Source organism: Notothenia rossii, assembly GCF_949606895.1.
Source record: "Notothenia rossii genome assembly, chromosome: 3".
Taxonomy (NCBI): Eukaryota; Metazoa; Chordata; class Actinopteri; order Perciformes; family Nototheniidae; genus Notothenia; species Notothenia rossii.
In genome coordinates this window covers 58,245,204-58,264,328 of record NC_136901.1, presented here as the reverse complement: position 1 = coordinate 58,264,328, position 19,125 = coordinate 58,245,204, and the positions used below count along the sequence as shown (strand labels likewise).

Sequence of the window (19,125 nt, the reverse complement as noted above, 5' to 3'; positions counted from 1 at the left end):
AACCTGTTAGCAGAAAAGCACCTTCCTGTTGATAATCCCCACTGTGCAAGTGGTCATTAATCAGTCGTTGTAGCAAAGAGTTAACATTCACTCCATACATTTACATGAAGTAACACCACCATCACATTTTCCTTTCAATCTCATTTATTAAAAATGAGGAACCAATAAAGAGTAACACGTAAAAAGCATGCACAAATAAAACACTGAAGTTGAACGACAAACAAGCGAACTATAATAAAAGCATGCAGATAAAATAAGATAAAAATATTGAACATCTATCTGTAAATATTTAACATTAACAAGCAAACAGTGCTGCAGGAGGGGGTGGTGATCAGCTGGGGGGGCTAATTGTTGCAGATCTTCTGCAGAACCTGCAGAGCCGCAGCCTGATGAGCTTCCGCCACCGTGGCGTAGGCAGAGGGTCCCGGTAAGATCATGACCTGCCCTTCAAAGTCGGGGGTTATCCCGGGGACGGACAGCTTATAAAAGAAGAACATGAAGCCCTTGGACCCCGCTTGGCTCAGCGTAAGATTGCACTGCGGCACCCCAACACCCTTCGCCTCACACAGCTCACACAGCAGCGCCATGGGGCAGTGGAGGGACCCTGAGGACGTGAGGTGACCCTCCAGGGAAGAGGCGCAGGAGGAGGAGCTGGGAGGGGGCGGGGTCTGGGGGACAGCGGGTTCTCCCACTGCTTTGCAGAATTCCCTGGCATCCCTGGATGGAGGGCGGGCCAGGCGGGGAGGTGGGCGTAGAGGGGTGAGGACGTGGCGTGGCGGCTTCAGGGGGGTCGGAAAGAGGCTTTTAGAGAATTTATGTGGAGGGGGGGGCTCGTCAGTGGTCGACTTCATTGTGGTCTGCCATTTGATGGAGATGTTCAACTCAAACTTCTTCCTGAATGCTGGGCACAAAGAGAAGAGCAGCTACAGTATTAAGGCGTTTTGACAGATCAAACATTATCTTACGTACGTTTTAATTTTCTTCACCGGAGATAGATAGATACAGAATTACCCCACCTTCACAAGAGAATGCCTCAGGCTTTTAAAAAAAGATAAAACAAGAGTTTGGTTATTCTACGTCGTGCCACCTGGGGGGTATGCTACGAAGCAGGATTTTTGCTTAGCCGGCTAACTTCAGGGAAAACTCGGGGTTTCCGTGTTAGCAGGTTTAAAACACTGATATTCAAAATGCCTCACACATGGACCAATGATCAAGAAACACGTTCCACCTGACCAAACGCCTGATAGCACAATTGTTGGCTCATCAATCAGGATGTTAGCACTATGAAAAAAGCCCCCAGGTGAGTACTTTCTTACAGCAACAATGGAAGCCAACATGGAAACAAAAGGAAGAGGAAAAGGAAGAGCTGGGGTGAGAGTGAGAGGAGGAAGAATGAGAGGTAGAGGTAGAGCTGGAGGGACAGGATGTGGACAAAGAAGAATACTCTAATGAAATGAAATGAAATCAACCATGGTTTGATGATGAGAGAGGCTGGACAGAGGGTTCAGCCTAATCTAAGCCGATGTACTGTTGCCTCTGCAATCCGGACACTTAGACTTGACAACAGGTTAGTTACCAGTTTTTAGCTCTGCATAATTTATGATATATCAGTGCTTATATCTGTTGTGTGAAACGTATTTACTTCATTACTATAATTGAATTGTTGGCATGTTGCATACTATAACTGTACACAAATCCTGCACAATGTACTGTGGTAAACTTACTTTTATGCAATACAGACACTGACCAACCACTATATCTTTGTTGTTTATCTGAAGGACTGAGAAACAAAGAGGTGGAAGGCTAAGGATTTTCAATGAGGCACAGGAAGCAGCAATTACAAACTGGGTTTTGGCAAACAATGCATAACACTTAGAGAGATCCGAAGCATAGTAACTACGTGCTGAGATGCATGTTGCACAATGTTAGTTTTGAATAAAATGTGATTTTTTTCAACAAGTCATTTGTATTTCTTCATTTACTGTATTTCTGTATACTCAAGCAATCTTTCTCTGCAGAAACCTCTATGTACAGATCATAGCCCATAACAGATGAAAGTGCTTTAGATTATGCTCAGCAGTGTGTAGCTGGGTGGTCAAACCATCTAGTATTATGAATGAAGTGTGTTATATTTGGTGCTAAAGTTTGCATTTGGTAAGTGTTTATGTAGTTTTGAGTGCAGTTCTTCATTTAGCAGGAGAAATTAGGTGTTTTGCACTTTGGGTGTGTGGTTTTGTGAATTGTGTTTAGTGTTCTGAGAAACTGAGCAATTAAAAAAATATGTGTGTTAGCGATAGAGAAAAACTGTAATGTGTTCCTTAAAATAATACTTCTGCATACAGTATGTGACACTGTGAGTGTTACACGGCCAGATACGGCTCGGCTGACTCAGATAAGGAAATATATGATACATTATGATTAGGCCTGTGCAATTTAATCGATCCTGCGATATATATCGATATTTTGTTTCCCGAGAAAGTATAGATATTTCAGCCGCGGGTATCGATACATTAAGTATCATTCAAATCCCCCGTGTACTTCCGCCTGGCACTCTGCTCGCTGCCCATTCCCCCCGTTCGCTTTGCATGAAGAGCGATGACGTCAGCCAGCCGAGCCGCTAGTGTCGCTGTAGAACATTTCTAGATACACAGACGCCGGTGACTTCTTCTCGCAGTGAGTGCAAAGCGGTTCAGGAGAATGGCGGCAAACATTAACCACACTGGAGAGGGTCTTCTCTACCGCCGGAGATATCGGCCCAATCCCAAACCACTCCCTCGACGGAGTGAACTCCTTCTGTAGCCACACTCGCAGCTCAACGAGGCTCCCTCCTGTCAGATGGAAGGGGTAAATACAGCACCAAGCTTTGGGACGGCCTCCCCTCTCTCCGGCAGAAACAGGAAATGCCGTAACTGTATGTAACAACGGTTTCAAATCAGCATCTCTTAGACAAAAAGTTTAAATTAATTTCTCAAATAAAACTCCTAACATCTTTCATTGTGTTTCAAAGCTCTTTTAGTTTTAAACCTGATGTTTATAAGCTTCTTAGTTTTTGCAACGGTCTGTAAATATACACAACTTTATAATAAAATGCACACATTTACCTTTTTCTAGACTAAACACATGTAGGATCCTAACTTAAAAACATATGGGGTTATCATGAGGTTGTTAACATCGCAGTTTATCAGTGGACGTTTGCTGGAACTACTTGTTAACAGCGTGTTTCCCGACAGACACACACAGCGTGACTCCGATCAGGTAGAGACCGGTCTCAAGTCAGCACCCCTGCAGACTCGCTGTTTGAGGGCTTGATAGCCCACTCCCCCTCCACACCGCTCCACACTCGTTGGTTTGGAACAGCCCTCAATATTGCGGACCCTCCGTGTGAACGCGCAAACGGAGGGGTAGGGTGTAGGGGGCGGTTTGGGAATGGGCCATCGTCACTGCTCAGAGAAGTGCACTTCTCCCAGACCACGTTGATCAGATTATATTCCTGAACAAAAATCTGAAGAGAATGTAGATGCAGTTATGTAGAGAGGAGCCTTTTTGTTTAGTGTTTTTGGCTTAAATGTTACTCCTTTAAAAACTTGAATTATTGGCAGGTACATTTTACGTTAAATGTTGTTCTTAGTGATTTGAATTACTGGCTACCTCATATTCTGTGTTAAGCTAAAAATGTTGTAAAAGAATCTGTTCAGAACAGGCCACCTGCTGCACCTTTTAATTCTCCATTGTCCATTGTGATACTGCACTTTATGTGCTTACGTTTCAAAGGCTTGTAAGCTACAGTTTGCACTGTTTCAATAAATGAAACATTTTCTCACCACATCTTTTGATTCATTTTGTCCAGCATTTGCAAGCTTTAGACTCTCTGTCTAGTCAGAGCCATATATTGTATAATCGATGCTTTCATTTTTCAGTTGAATTAATTCAATCCAAAACAATGGAACACTCACAAGATGTCACCAAAATCACACTGTCCCTTTAAAATCTTTCAGAAAATGATGTAAGTGTATCGAATTATATCGAATCGTATCGAATCGTATCGTTGGCTGAATATCGTGATATATATCGTATCGTGAGTTGAATATCGTGTATCGTATCGTGAGATTAGTGTATCGCTACAGCCCTAATTATGATGCATGTGATATGATGTGATATGAATGATAATGGGACACATCGACGTCTGCACTCACAGTGCCGGGGACTGTAGGCTACGTAATGTTACTTTGATCCGGTTACTTATGTTGTGGCAGATATTAATTAAGCTTTCTTAATAGTATAATAATAGTTATAATAGTCTGATTGCTCTGAAGATGGGAGGTGATATTCTATTCATTTTCACGTTCACACAGCGGTGATTTTGGCCGGCTGTTTTTCCTGCAACGGCAGTTTAAACTGTATTTCCTCTGCACACTGAGCTCTGATTGGTCAGCAGGCGTGGTGCTTTCGCTGAGTTGATCTCTTATCCTGGAACCTATCCTGCTTCGGAGTACAGACTAGGTTCAAGGATAAGTCCAGTGTTTCCCCTATATACAAATAGTTGCGGCGCAGCGCCGCTGCTGAAATATGAGCGCCACTGCTAGGGGGCGCCAGCCAGGTACCCAAAAAAAATTGTTTTACTTTTTCTTTTTTTTTCTTAAAATAATAAGTGGCGACCCTTTTTCATTTTTGATTGTTTGTTATGTAGATTTGTAGTATTTGTGTTACTGGCATAGGCGACACAGGCGGTCGCCTAGGGCGCCAGATCTGGGGGGCGCCAGATCTGGGGGGCACTGCGCTGGTAGCTCTGGGAGGGAAAAAACATTTTTGCCGCTCATCCAAATGTTCGGCCTTGATGTAACAACATTCATAATTAAGTAAATGTAACACCATTTTCACCCCGGTTACACGTTTAATTTGCCCTGTACGGTGGGCGCTAGGTTAACTAGGTAAAATAAGATGTGAATGAACAACAAAAATAAAATAAGCTACATTTATTTTTTATAGGCTATGGTAGGTTATTGGTTATGTTCACATACTTATTTGATTATTAAAATGTAAACCAATCTTTTTCATATGGGCGTTTTAGAGTTGTACCCCCTAGATCAGGGGCCGTATTCACAAAGGATCTTAGGGCTAAAAGTAGCTCCTAACTGGCGAATTTAGGAGAAACTCCTAAACATAATGGGCGTGTCAGTCTTAAATTTAGAACTCCTAATTTTATTCACTAAGAGCAATTCACAAAGTATTTTAGGCCTAAAAGTAGCACCTAAGTTTAGGAGAGCTTAAAAGTCCTCGAGAGGACTCCTAACTCAGTAAGACCTATTCACAAAGAATCTGAAAATGGCTGCGAGACTAAATGTTTTGGAGACAATGGAAGACTGTGAATTAATCAAGAGATATAGGCTAAATCGTGAGGGCATCAAACTTGTTGTGGAATTAGTGCGGGATGCAATAACATCCCCGACTAACAGGAATAACCCGATTAGTCCGGAAATAAAATGTTTGGCAACACTACGATATTTAGCAACAGGGAAAATGCAACTTTGCAATGCCGACGATTTAGGAATATCGCAACCATCAGTCAGCCGTGCCATAAACCAAACCATCAACACGCTCTCTATACCACATATCATCCGACAGTTTATCCGGTTTCCTTTGGACAATCAACAACTACACAGGATCAAAGCCAACTTCATGGCAATCGCAGGTATGCCCGGTGCTATTGACGGGACGCACATAAAAATAATTGCGCCATCAAAAGATGAGGACGTGTTCGTCAATAGAAAGAAAGTGCATTCCATCAACACGCAGATTGTTTTTGATGCAACTTTTAACATTCTTGATGTTGTTGCAAAGTGGCCTGGATCTACCCATGATTTGTGTATTTTAATGGAGAGGCAGCTTTTTGAGAGGCACCATGTTGGCTACCAGTTGGGTGTCACTTGCGTTTAACTTTGTCTTCACTTTCATTCATCATGATAGGGGGACTTGAACGGCGGTATGGGCTGTTATTGAAAGTGTTTAAGTGCTGGAAATATGCTCATTGGATAATAGTTTGCAGGGTGCTTTTAATTGCCTCCTTGATTTAATGCAATTTACGTATTTTTATTGTTTGCTCTCTCTCTTTAACGTGTATATACAACGTCATTATCCTGGTCTGCACAAACATGTCATCATGCGTGTATTCTGCTAACTGCACTGTCCATAACTATTTGATAGGAATACATTTCTAGCCTAGGCTATTTCCTTGTTTTTCGGTGATTTAGTGGGCTCGTTTGTGGGATGTTGCGGATGAGTTTCACCGAGACCGCCTGCTCTGAACAACCAATCACCGCTTCTAAACTCATGCACGAGAATCGACGTAATCCATAGCAACGGCGCGTCACTCTTAGTTCACTTTTAGTGATTTATCCTTAGTATGAGTAGGTCTCACCGGCTTTGTGAATAACTTTTAAGAAAAAACTCCTACGTAAAATGTTTTAGCGCGAGTTAGGAGCGCTCCTAGCGGTAAGATAAAATGCTTTGTGAATACGGCCCCTGGTCTCTAGTAATTGTGTGCTCAAAGTGCACCAGATTGAAGCATTTTACTGTAAAATGTTCAAAATAAAATCTTGACGTCTTGAGCCATTTTGACGTCTATTACCCATGTCAATGAGTTTCTTTTTTTGCAGTGTATTTGTCTTTTGTAGAGATTTTTCATTTATCTTTACACATAAAATGTCGCCTAAAATCTCACCTAGGGCAGCAAATTGTCTAGAACCGGCCCTGGTACTAGGCCTAAAGAGCCTTTCTTGTGCTGACACATAGAAACAAATTGTCGGGGCGCACTTTGCACGCGCACACACTAAAAAATTCCACGCGCTCCGCGCTCACATTATGCTGGGCCCACGTGCCTTAGCACCGCTGCTATGACTCCATCCTAGAGGAAACACTGAAGTCACCATGGAGATCTAGCCCGCTAAAAAGTGAACCAGCTTCGTAGTACCGGAAATCCCAGAAGTTATCTTGCTAAATGAAAATCCTGCTTCGTAGTATACCCCCCTGGTTAGGTTGCAGGCTAAGAGCTCAACTCAGTGAAAGCACTGCCTGCTGACCAATCAGAGCTCAGTGTGCGGAGTTTAAAGTGATCAATTCATATTACAGGAGAAAGGAAATACAGAAAAGCTGCCGTTGCAGAAAAGACGGCCGGCAAAAATCACTGACTTTGTGAACGTGAACATTAATAGTAGGGGTGCACCGAATGGGAAATTCTTGGCCGAAACCGATACCGAAAATAGGAAACAGTTGGCCGAAAACCGAATGCCGAAAGGCCGAAAATGATTAATATAAATATATATATATATATATATAAATATATAAATATATATAATGTATACATTTTTTTACCAATGTTGTTCAGCTACCTGATTATGGAAAAAGACATGATTATGGCAACCTATAAGTGCATGCTTACAAATGTGCAAACTGGATAAATCCACATGAATGTAACTATTTACAAATGAAATTACAATTCAATTTAAGAATCTGTAAATAAGGCTGTCTGTCCTCATAAGCAAAGTAGTAAACATTGTATAAAGATACATAAAGTGAAAACTGGATACAAAATCCACAATCAATTACAAATTAAATTACAATTTCAAGAATCTGCAAATAAGGTGGCCTGTCCTCATGAGCAATGTAAACAACATTGTATCATTTAGATACCGAAAGTACAATATATTGAACACTGTGCTGCTGTCATTTCCCCCTAATGATAACCTGAGATGGTGAATTATAACTCACAATGAAAATGGTTCAGGAAAGTGGGTATAGAGTAGACATGTAGAACTAGATAAGCTTATGATAAGCCAGCCTTGTCTACTTATTAAGGAAAAGTAGGAGGTTCTTTTTAATGAACAGTAGCTTCTCTGCTTTATCAGCCATAAGTCTGTTCCTCTTCTCATCAAGCACATGAGAGGCAGCGCTGAACAGTCTCTCGCTGTCAGTGCTTGTGATTTGATCTTACTCCGCATATTTGTCCGGGTGTTTTGATTTCAAGTGGTGGAGTAATCCCGAAATGGTGAAAGTCTTTGCAGTTACACCCCCTCGAGAAATGTCAGCTGAACACGTTTTACAAATCGCAATCCGCGCCTCTTTCTCTGATATTTTTAAATATCTCCAAGCGCCAGACATGTTGGCTGTGAGCCAGCCGTGCTTGTCGCCGCGTTTTGATTACGTCATCACAACAACACGTTAGCTTACCAACGTAACCCTGTTCCCTGACATTCGGTGATAAGCCGAAAGCCGAAAGGGCCTTTTTAACCATTTTCAGCCGATAATTTTTGGCGGCCGAATATTCGGTGCATCCCTAATTAATAGAATATCACCTCCGATGTTCAGAGCAATCTGAATATTATAACATTAGCGTTAAGAAAGCTTACTTAAATATCTGCCACAACATAAGTAACCGGATCAGAGTAACATGAAGTACAGTCCGCGGCATATCACATCATAATGTATCATATATTTCCTTATCTGAGTCAGCTGAGCCGTATCTGGCCGTGCAACACTCACAGTGTCACATACTGTATGCAGAAGTATTATTTTAAGCAACACATTAAGTTGACAAAACACTCAAGTCAAATGTAATTAAAGTCAGATCCACTCGTGATATCATAAACCTGTTAATGTACGCATTTCTTTTATCAGCTGTATTCACCTTTCAGGTGCAATGTGGCTTTTATCCTGGATAAAGTGTTTAAGTCATGGATGTTTAAAGTTTAACTTCTTCATATATGTCTAATATTATATAGTTGACTTTTCATTTAGGAAGTATGACGCTGCGCTGTCAGTCTGCTTCTCCATATTTGTGATTGGTCGAATGCTCCAGATACCACCCCTTTCATGTGAACGCGCACCTAACTAGATAGAACAAGGCTGGCTTGAGCGATCCACTTGATAACCCGCGTCGTAGTACAGGCCTCTGTTGTATTTAAAGTGATCACAAGCAGCCAGACTCAAAACAGAATGAACATCTAGTCATCACAGAGATGGAGTGGGGAGAAAAGATCTTGTGACATAAGTGAAGCAGTCTCAATAAAAAAGAGCTGAGAAGTGTTGACAGCTGACCATTAGTGGGTGTGAAGGTCAGATTGTCAGTATTGGAAATGTAAAACACAAATTTCCTGTTAAGTCTTTTGAATCAAGTACAAATCAAGTCAAAGTAAAGTTTATCATAATACTAATAATTAAAGCTGCATTCAGCATTGCAGTGCCCCGCCCCCCCATTGTAACACGTTTGGGATATTGTCTACAGGCCTTGGTGAGTGCAGTGATGCTTTCACAACATTTTGCAACAAATGGATGCAATTTAAGTCAGAATAATATATCTTTTTTTGTTGTTGTCATATTCAAAAAAGCCAATTTACGGGTTATAAAAAAGCAAATTATACAAATGTCAGCAATGACATGAATATGAGAGAAACCCCCTCAAGCCCAACCACTGCAGAATTGTTATTTATGTGCCCTACCTGACACCTGTACCATTTCATTAGACATGCATTACAATATATGAAAGGTTGACAACAAAAATGGGATCATATCTTCAGCGATGTGATCCATCATCTGAGCTCCTACCTTCCACCAGCACCTTCTTGGCCATAGAAGCATCATAGTGGGATGAGAAGACGACTATAGCTGACGCCCCCACTATTCCAGGCCCTGTCTTCAGCGAGATCCTCTGCACCCCGTCCACCATACCACGCAGCACCTGGGAACAAACACACGTTGCCTTGACTACAAGACACTACAGGCTCTGGGAAAACTTCATGGGACTTTTTTTACTTTTGTAAAACTCACTAAAGAGCTCCTCATTTTAATATCGCTTGGTACTTTTTGTCTTAGAATATGGATTTCAAAAGGGTAACAGTCACACAGGCAAGATAGTACATGCAAGACCTAAAGAGTGCAGTCAGGTGTTCAGCTCTCCATGGCACTGAAGTTAGCTTACACTAGCTACAACCAACCTGTTATGCACCAGTGGTGTTGTAGCACACACTCAGCCTGGCTGATTGACGGGTGGTGCTCACTCCAAAACTCAGCTCCTATTCTATGCCATTCAACTTATACATGTGCTGTTGAGGCATATGTCAAATAGTAGGCCTTGGGAGCGAGTAGATAAATGATTATTCTCTTTTTACATCTGTGATTCAGTTCTACAGTATTGCAATGCTAAATGGTACAAGTTTTGGTCTACCAACTCAAAATCAAAACGGCTCCACCAGCTGAAAATCTGCTCAAAGATTGTAGGTCAACCCTCTGAGAAACTCCATGAACCTACGATAACAACATAACGATGCTGGCCAACGAGATCATCTCTGACCCCAACCATGTCCTGAACAGAGAATATGATAATAATATGAATGTTATTTATCTAATACGAATTTCACATCAAAAATACACGGTCCAGAGATTTGATAAAGCTAGACTTCAGCATTATTTTGTGCACCAGTCAAACCTCCAATCAAATACAGAACTAAATCCCAGGTTAAATGTACGCTAAAGGGTCTTGAGCATGTTTTTCCTCAGTGATCATGCTGATTTGGTTAATTTTTGTTCCCTTGTATCTTGTCTTAAATATTTGTCCTTGTTGATGTTGCGAATGGAGCTGCTGGGATGCGAGACACATTTCAGACTCCTTTTATCTGACAATAAAGTATAATGGTATTGTAGATCAAAACTATTTCTGAAAAGGATGCATTTCCCTCTGTCAGCAGTGTTCTTCTCGTTCCCTCGGAGCGTTACCTGCAGCAGATGGTCCAGCTGGGTGCTGGCGGGCAGCTCTCCGATGCAGAGGTGACTCTTCTCTGTGCTGCGGCGCACACTGAGGCGGACGCCGGCCTCCAGCCTGTGACCGTTCAGTAGGCGCACGGCATCGTTCACTACAGCTGGTGAGCTGTATTTGGCGTAGGCGAAGCCGCGGTTCTGCCCGCTGAAGTTCATCATGAGGCGGAACTCCCAGAGGGGCCCCACGGAGCCAAACAAGGGGATCAACACGTCCTCGTAGGTGTCCCGTGGGATCTGGCTGATGAAAACCTCACATTGGGATCCTGGGGGGGGCAGGTGCCACACTGACCGCACAGAGGAGAGACGATGGGATTAAGTGCATGGCTTGATTATATATCAATGATTGCTAATATCTATATTTAAGAATGGAAATACCATCCCAACACTAGGGTTGGGAACCAAAACTCGGTTCCAGATGAGAACCGACAAGAAAATGCCGGGTACCGGGTAACCATACAAAATAACAATTTCTGTTCTGCTTAACGGTTCCTAAACGCAGTAGACCCTATAGTCCACCGGGTCCGTCTGCGCCGCGGCGACCCGGTGGAATACAGGGTCAGGGCGGACTGGCCATCTGTGTGTTCTGGAGAATCACAGAACAGCCGGCTCGGCTCACTGACGGCCGGCACCGCCCTTAATTCTTTTAAACGGCATCATGTAAGTTGCGCTGACAGGCGACAGAGGTCCACAGTTGCCCCGCGGCGAGGCTCCCCCCGCCCTCCCATAGACAGTTCATGAGCTCAGTCACTTCATAACACCAAAGATGGATCGCAGTAAACGCTCTAAAGTGAGGCTCCACTACACTAAAAAAGACAAGGCACAGTGTAATGCCTGTTAATAGCTTGCCACAGGCATAGCTCTGTTAAAATAAAGCACACTATTGTGTAATACATTTGTATTGCATGTATTTTATTTATTTGTAAAAATGTCAGTTAAAGCTTAAAAGAATAAAGATATTTTTGTTATCTAAATGTTTGACCTCTTTCTTTTACAATTTTGGAATCAAAAAGGGGAATCGATAAGAACCAGAATTGATACATTTCAGACGATACCCATCTCTACCCAGTATCGAGAAATGTTTTCATACATTTTTACAAGAGGGTTACAATTTGAATAATTCTAAACATCTACACGGAAAATCTAAAATAGCACAAATTGAAAACCCCTGTAAACTAAAGGTTATCAGAGCATCACTACATTGTTCATGTCCATCACTGAGTTTTGAATCACTTTCGCGTTTAAAACCAAATGATCAATATCAAAGTGCAAATAAATCTAGTTAAAACTGAGAATGCAACAGCCTGTAACATATTAAAGAAAGAAAATATGGCACACTTGTTAGGGTCACTTTGGTTCCATAACAACTGCAAGCATTATGCTTTATTGTCTTAATGTAAATTTACTTTGTTTTTTCAACAAATGTCTACTATTTACTTTCATAAATACCATCCATCTTCTCCCGCTTATCGGTGGTCAGGTCGCGGAGGTAGCAGTTCCAGCAGAGACCCCCAAACTTTCTTTTCCCTGGCCACATCAACCAGCTCTGACTGGGGGATCCCAAGGCGCTCCCAGGCCAGCGAAGAGATATAATCCCTCCACCTGGTCCTAGGTCTACCCCTTGGTCTCTTCCCAGCTGGACATGCCTGGAACACCTCGCTAGGGAGGCGCCCAGATGGCATCCTAACTAGGTGCCCGAAAATAAATACAAATAAGAAAAATAATATGAAGACTGGATAGGTCTGCACAATATATCGATTCATTAAAAAATGCATATACGGCCCTAATGTTAAACTACAAATATTCTACCCCCCAAAAAGGTCCGGGGGTTTGGTGCTCCAGGCTCCAGGTTTGGTGCTCCAGGCACACAGGGAGACGCAGTAGCCCACAGCAGCAGCCTCACAACAACTTCATCTCAGCTCAAATGATTAGAAAAGATCTCTTTATTTGGCAGTAAGAACCAGTGTTTACCCTCTGTCACCTGTCAGTGTGCAACTTGACGTTAAATCAAAGGAGAAAAACAGCATTATACATTCATGCATGACGGTCAGGGTAGGATTGCCGTCATGGTCCCTCGGTCTGGCCGTGCAGCCCCGAAAATAATTGTACGTCCTACGGCCACCATGGCCTGTGTGCCCCTGATACTGTTAAAATCTCGAAGTTGCTTTAAAAGCGTCAGAACGGTGGTTTCTGAACTGCATTATGCTGCGTTCACAACGGACGCGATGCAAATATTGTCATCGCTCTAACCGCTGGAGTTTCACCGCGGCTGTCAGCTGTGTTTACTCCTGTCATTCAAACAGGACCCGCTGGAGAGGGGGCGGGGCTTATATCCATGTAAATACTGTGGTGGAAACCAACTACGACAAAATTAACCTATTTTACCATGGTTTAATTGTAATACACGTTTCAAAATGATGCCTAAGTAACTAAATACTGATAACGGTTAGTAAAAACCATGCTTTGACAAGTGTGCAGAGAAGACGGCAGGCGAAAAACTTTTCAAATGCGTGCTCTCGAATGGAGCGATCTCCATTCGATCAGATCAAAAACTAACCTGTATCTGCTCCGTCCAAACTCACAACAACGTCCTAAAGACAGAATTAAAGCAGCAACTGTATTCGCCATGACACAGACAGTCTGTGGTTTGTACATGTTTACCTTTTGTCTAGTTTCTGAACAGATATGAGGAGCTGTGAGGAGTTGATTACACACACACACACACACACACACACACACACACACACACACACACACACACACACACACACACACACACACACACACACACACACACACACACACACACACACACACACACACACACACACACACACACACACACACACACACACACACACACACACACACACACACACACACACACACACACACACACACACACACACACACACACACACTTTTGCATTCCAAAGTATTGCTTGTTCATACAGTTGAATGTTTGAGCTTCACTGTGCACTGCTGAATGATGTATGTGCAGAGTTTGACCCTTGAAGCCTGTTTCTTCTGCTCTGAAATGGAATATATTTGTTAAATATTAATAGAATTTTAGATTTTTTGATTTGATTTCGGATTTGTGAATGGGAGAAGTAGTAGATGGAAAAAATACCAAACACTAATTATTCATAGTAGAGTATTTCATTTTATATACGGTAATACTAAGGAGGCATAGGCCTATGATGATATAATGTTTGACATTATTGATATTAAAAAAGTGATTTGTTTTCCATGTCATTAGTGTGTTTTTCTTATCAGAAAGTGAAGTTATTTATTTGTAAGCTCCAAATCCAAATGTTTCCCTCAATGGCCTTTGTGCCCTGGCATGTGGCCTTTGCGCCCTGAAAAAATGTGTGACACCAAAGGCAAAATGGCCTTGCCCCTAAAATGACAAAAATCCAAACCTGATGACGGTCCTGTGATTCTCCAGAACACAGATGGCCAACCGCCCCTGAACCCACACTGCTTTACAGATGAATGGAAGTTAACATTTTATCCCTTGTTTTCAGATTTGTATTTACTTATTTCAATAATCCAGGTAGAATGGATGTGTCTGTTTAGAGTACCAGACATTGTTGTAAAGTGGGGCATTCATAGGTTTTGCTCAAGTGATCAATACATAATAAACTTCATGTTGTTGAATGGAAATATCATATTTAATTGATTTAGTTTCAATTATTACAGAAGCAACTTATTTTAATGTAGGAATTTGTTTAATTATCACATGTGATGCATCACAATATTCAACAACGTTATGGCCTGTTCTCCTGCAGTCCCAATACTGAATTAAACTGATCTTTGTTGTGAGGTGTGTGTGAGCTGCAGGTCTCACCCGCAGGCGGTCCTCCATACTTCCTCTGGCCGTTCACCTGAGCCAGCTTTGTGTCCGTTTCCATCAACCAGGCTTCTAGAGCCTGCACCCGCTCACTGTTCAGCATCTGGGGGGGGAATCAGAATAAGTTGTTCTTAGTTGTACCTAGTTGCATAATAATTCTGCACACTAATAGTTGCCCAATAATTGTTCTCCTAAGAAAGGAAAAAACCTCACTTTTACTAATTAAAATAATCCTCAAAAATACAAATTCCCTAATAATTGTGCACACAGTGTATTTAGATGCCAATACTTTTGTTCTTTTAAGATTTCGAAAGCATGACTTTTACTTGTAACAGAGTATCTTCACAGCTAAGTGTTGCTACTTTTGCTTAAGTATAATATCTGAGTAGGCCTACTTCTACCACCACTGCATCTAGGGGCCCTTCAAGATTAAAATATTAGATTGATTTAGATTCTTCCGGATTGAAATATAAACATGGAATCTGATACTTGTTCAATATGATATTGTGATATAGCTTTAAGTATTTTTCTGGTCTCCGGGGCAGCAACGTTATTCAATTTTACCCAAATGATAACACTGTAATGTATTATTACCGGGTTTGAGCTGACGGAATGTAACAAGAAAGTTGATCAACGTTACAAGAAAAAAGTTTCAAACACAGCACTGAGGTGAAGGACAGAATTTATTTTGGAAAATAGTTACAACAGGAAAATATTCGTCATTTCAAGTCATAAATTTAAAACTCATCCTTTATTAAAGCTTTTAACTAATGATGACACCACTCTGTTTGACTCGACTTCCATGTTCTGTCTGTTTCTGTATTACTGCTGCTATTGTTCAGACGAATTTAGACCGCTGGTTCTGTAATTCATGTAAAGCACTTAGTGACTAGTTTTTAAAAGTTCTGTATAAATAAAGTAATTATTATTATTACAATTATTATAACCAACCAAAAACAAAGAAACAATCCTTTTTTTAAATGAATGAAGACTAAGCGAACCGAACACGCCACTCCGCCTTGGGCAGCTAGGGGTTAAAGGTGGGGTAGGTAATTTTGGAGAAACCAGGGCCCTTTCTCATTTCATCAAATCCCCCTCCTCGACTCCTCGACTCCTCGACTCCTCGGTCCTCCGGTAGTGGCCCGGAAATGAATTTCAGCGCGCCATGTTGAAGGACATCTCATTTCTCTAAATGCACTTCGAGGACCGAGGACCGAGGAGGCTCTCTGGAGGAGCTATAACCGAGGATACACTGATGAGTCCTCCACGGCTCCTTCGTGGATGCATTTCCGGGAACAGAGATGTTTCAAAGAGTCGTGACGCACGGCCGGACTTATCTCAGCCAATGACAGCTCTGCATGCATCCCCTGGATATTATTGTATTAACTGCTTTCATCGCGACGCGATGTTTACAGTGAGAACAGCTGTGAGGTCCGTGCAGAAAGCAGAGCAGTGTGTATAATATATATCACTCAGTATAACAGGCCTACTCTCTTTATTTATTTTAGTTTAGTAGATATCTACAAACAAAGAGTCGATATGTGTGTGAGAGTGTGTGTGTGTGTGTGTGTGTGTGTGTGTGTGTGTGTGTGTGTGTGTGTGTGTGTGTGTGTGTGTGTGTGTGTTTGTGTGTGTGTGTGTGTGTGAGTGTGTGTGTGTCCGCATTTGTAGCCTGTTATTGTCTCATCATACCGCACTGTGAATGAATCAAAGTAAATATATAAGTCCTCATGAACACATCTGTCCATCAGACAAAGGGCTGCTGTGCCTCCTGTCGTCCTTAATGGACGTCTCTTTAAAATGACCGCTCAGAGGAGAGGAGTTCTCATTTCTCTAACCGCCTGCTGCTTCCCCTCCTTTCTCCTCGGTTCCCCTCCTCGGCTCCTCCGCTCGCATCTCCTGTGAGCGGGACTAAGTCACGAGGATAGGAGTCGAGGAAAGGAGTCGAGGAGGGGAGTCGAGGAGGGGAGTTAGAGAAATGAGAAAGGGCCAAGCTCGAGTGCGCTAGAATTTGAAAATACACAACCGGGTTGCGTTCCAATAGTCCATTTAGCTTAGGAACCTTCCTAACCAAGTGAAATGACCCGGAAGTACGTCAGTGGCAGCCATGTTAAGTGCCGTTCCAATTCTCCAAATGAAAGGAAAGGAGGTTTCAAACTTCCTTTCTAACCTCCTGTAGCTTAGGAACCACTGGACCTCCCTTACCGAAAGGAGAGGAGAAAATGCTGCCCCACAATGCCTTGCAGCCGCAGCATTTGCGTCACACAACAGTCGGCCGTTCACGGAAACAAACGATTATGACGGAGAAATTATATCATGAAAGTTACGGTGCTTATTAAGCATTTTAAAACGTATGTGGTAAGTTGCCAAAGTGCTTTGTTTTGAACGTTCATCAGTATTATAATCAAAAAGAGAAATACTAACTTTAGTTTTTACTGAAATGATCAAATAAAGTCAACATTTCACTGAGCTGTGTGGGGTTTGTTCAACTTTTAAAAGATGTTTGAATGGTGATATACACAGTGATAGGTGTTAAGGACTAACGTTTATAATAAATACATTTGTATTGATTTTAAGATATTTTCATACAATCGAACGTATTGGGATCATTTGTATTAATGTGGACCGGAGGGAGAGGGTGACGAGCATAAATGTCACTTCCCTTTTTTATTTCAATTAGAACTTTGGTCATGAAGAATATGTTTCTCTGTTGTCCACGTTCATAAAGCATAAAACAACAGCATCAGAACACGGTGCAGAGACTCTAGATGAGTCCGTCGTTCTTATTAAACATCCATGTTGTAGTCCGTTGTATATAACACTGTAGTTTCCATAGTTTCACCACAGCAGCAGACGCACACAATGACGTCCGCTGGCGCATCATAAACACGTCAGATAGTGAAAGTGCATTCGGATTCTCTAAAGTAGCGCAGTCTCTTCTCCTAAGTCCTTTTAAATTCTCCTATCCACTATCCCTTAACCCCGTGAAGTTTCACTCAGAGGTCAAGGAATAGGAGATAGGGTTAGAATTTAGGAGCTGATTTTTGGATTATCGGAACGCAACCCCGGAGACAATCTGCAGTGCCACTTCCTTACAAAGCCCCTCCTCCAACACACACGAATGCGCACATGACCAATGAGGGCACGAGAAAAGTTTGCCCATGTGCACAGGAAGGCTGACAGTCAGGTAGGCCATCCAGTTATTTTAGCCGGGCCGGCTAAAATGATTGGTGGTGCTTTTTACAGTAGCTACTACTGCTTCCACAGATGATTTTTGTTTAAATGGATTTTATGTCAAAGCACTTAAGATATTCATTGCTATCGGGATGTTAAGAGCATTCCATGGAATATAACAAAAAGTGTATCTCGAGCCGGTTTCTCAAACTTACCTACCCCATCTTTAACATGTTTTTAAATTAATGTAGACTAATGAGCCGCATACGGTCCTCAACCAAGAGGCAGTGCACGGTGAACAACGTACAAAGAAAAGCCAAACTAAATGTTTTCACAAGAAACCTTTACAAACAAGTTGTGAAAATACTTTACACAATGTAGCCGAATCTGCGCGCACGTGTTTAGAAAAAAAAATCGCTAGCCACCACAATCGGAGCACGCGCCGTCACTGCAGCTAGCACTCAAATGTATTGTAAACATTTCCTCTCAACACGAGAGTACTTTTGGACTTAAAACACAAACACAACATATAAACGGACGAAAGTGAAGGAAAGTATTACCTGCATTTGTATGATGTGCATGCTCTGGTTGCGGATAGTGACCTCTTTCCCCGTGACCGCACGTTCAACCACACCCTATTGGCCCTCACCGCGCCGCCTTCACGGTCAGCTCGGGCCAACTGACACATGTTTACAGTTTTTCTCGATTGCTAACACATTTCTTTTTTTTAATTGCTCAGTTTCTCAGAACACTAAACACAATTCATAAAACCCCACTACCAAAGCGCAAAACACCTAATTTCTCCTGCTAAATGAAGAACTGCACTCAAAACTACATAAACACTTACCAAATGCAAACTTTAGCACCAAATATAACACACTTCATTCATAATACTAGATGGTTTGACCACCCAGCTACACACTGCTGAGCATAATCTAAAGCACTTTCATCTGTTATGGGCTATGATCTGTACATAGAGGTTTCTGCAGAGAAAGATTGCTTGAGTATACAGAAATACAGTAAATGAAGAAATACAAATGACTTGTTGAAAAAAAACACATTTCATTAAAAAATAACAGTGTGCAACATGCATCTCAGCACGTAGTTACTATGCTTCGGATCTCTCTAAGTGTTATGCATTGTTTGCCAAAACCCAGTTTGTAATTGCTGCTTCCTGTGCCTCATTGAAAATCCTTAGCCTTCCACCTGCACCTCTTCTTTTCTCAGTCCTTCAGATAAACAACAAAGATATAGTGGTTGGTCAGTGTCTGTGTTGCATAAAAGTAAGTTTACCA

At 41.9% G+C, this 19,125-nt stretch overlaps 1 protein-coding gene across 1 annotated transcript; it reads right to left on the bottom strand.

Moving 5' to 3' along the window:
• Positions 1 to 123: 123 nt before the first annotated feature.
• Positions 124 to 18,515, bottom strand: dnd1 (DND microRNA-mediated repression inhibitor 1). Its single transcript, XM_079670749.1, has 5 exons — positions 18,391 to 18,515; positions 14,654 to 14,759; positions 10,765 to 11,090; positions 9,598 to 9,730; positions 124 to 901 (listed from the first exon to the last, which is right to left on the bottom strand). The coding sequence occupies exons 1-5, from the start codon at positions 18,409 to 18,411 to the stop codon at positions 345 to 347; spliced, it is 1,143 nt and encodes a 380-aa protein (XP_079526875.1). The 5' UTR covers positions 18,412 to 18,515; the 3' UTR covers positions 124 to 344.
• Positions 18,516 to 19,125: the final 610 nt, after the last annotated feature.

Bases quoted from the DNA above. Each gene is read 5' to 3' on its own strand.
- dnd1 (XM_079670749.1), bottom strand. From the start codon at position 18,411: ATGCACATCATACAAATGCAG. The intron at 14,760-18,390 runs GTAATACTTTCC...TTCCCCCCCCAG, and splicing joins TGCACATCATACAAATGCAG to ATGCTGAACAGTGAGCGGGT. The intron at 11,091-14,653 runs GTGAGACCTGCA...CTGTGCGGTCAG, and splicing joins GTATGGAGGACCGCCTGCGG to TGTGGCACCTGCCCCCCCCA.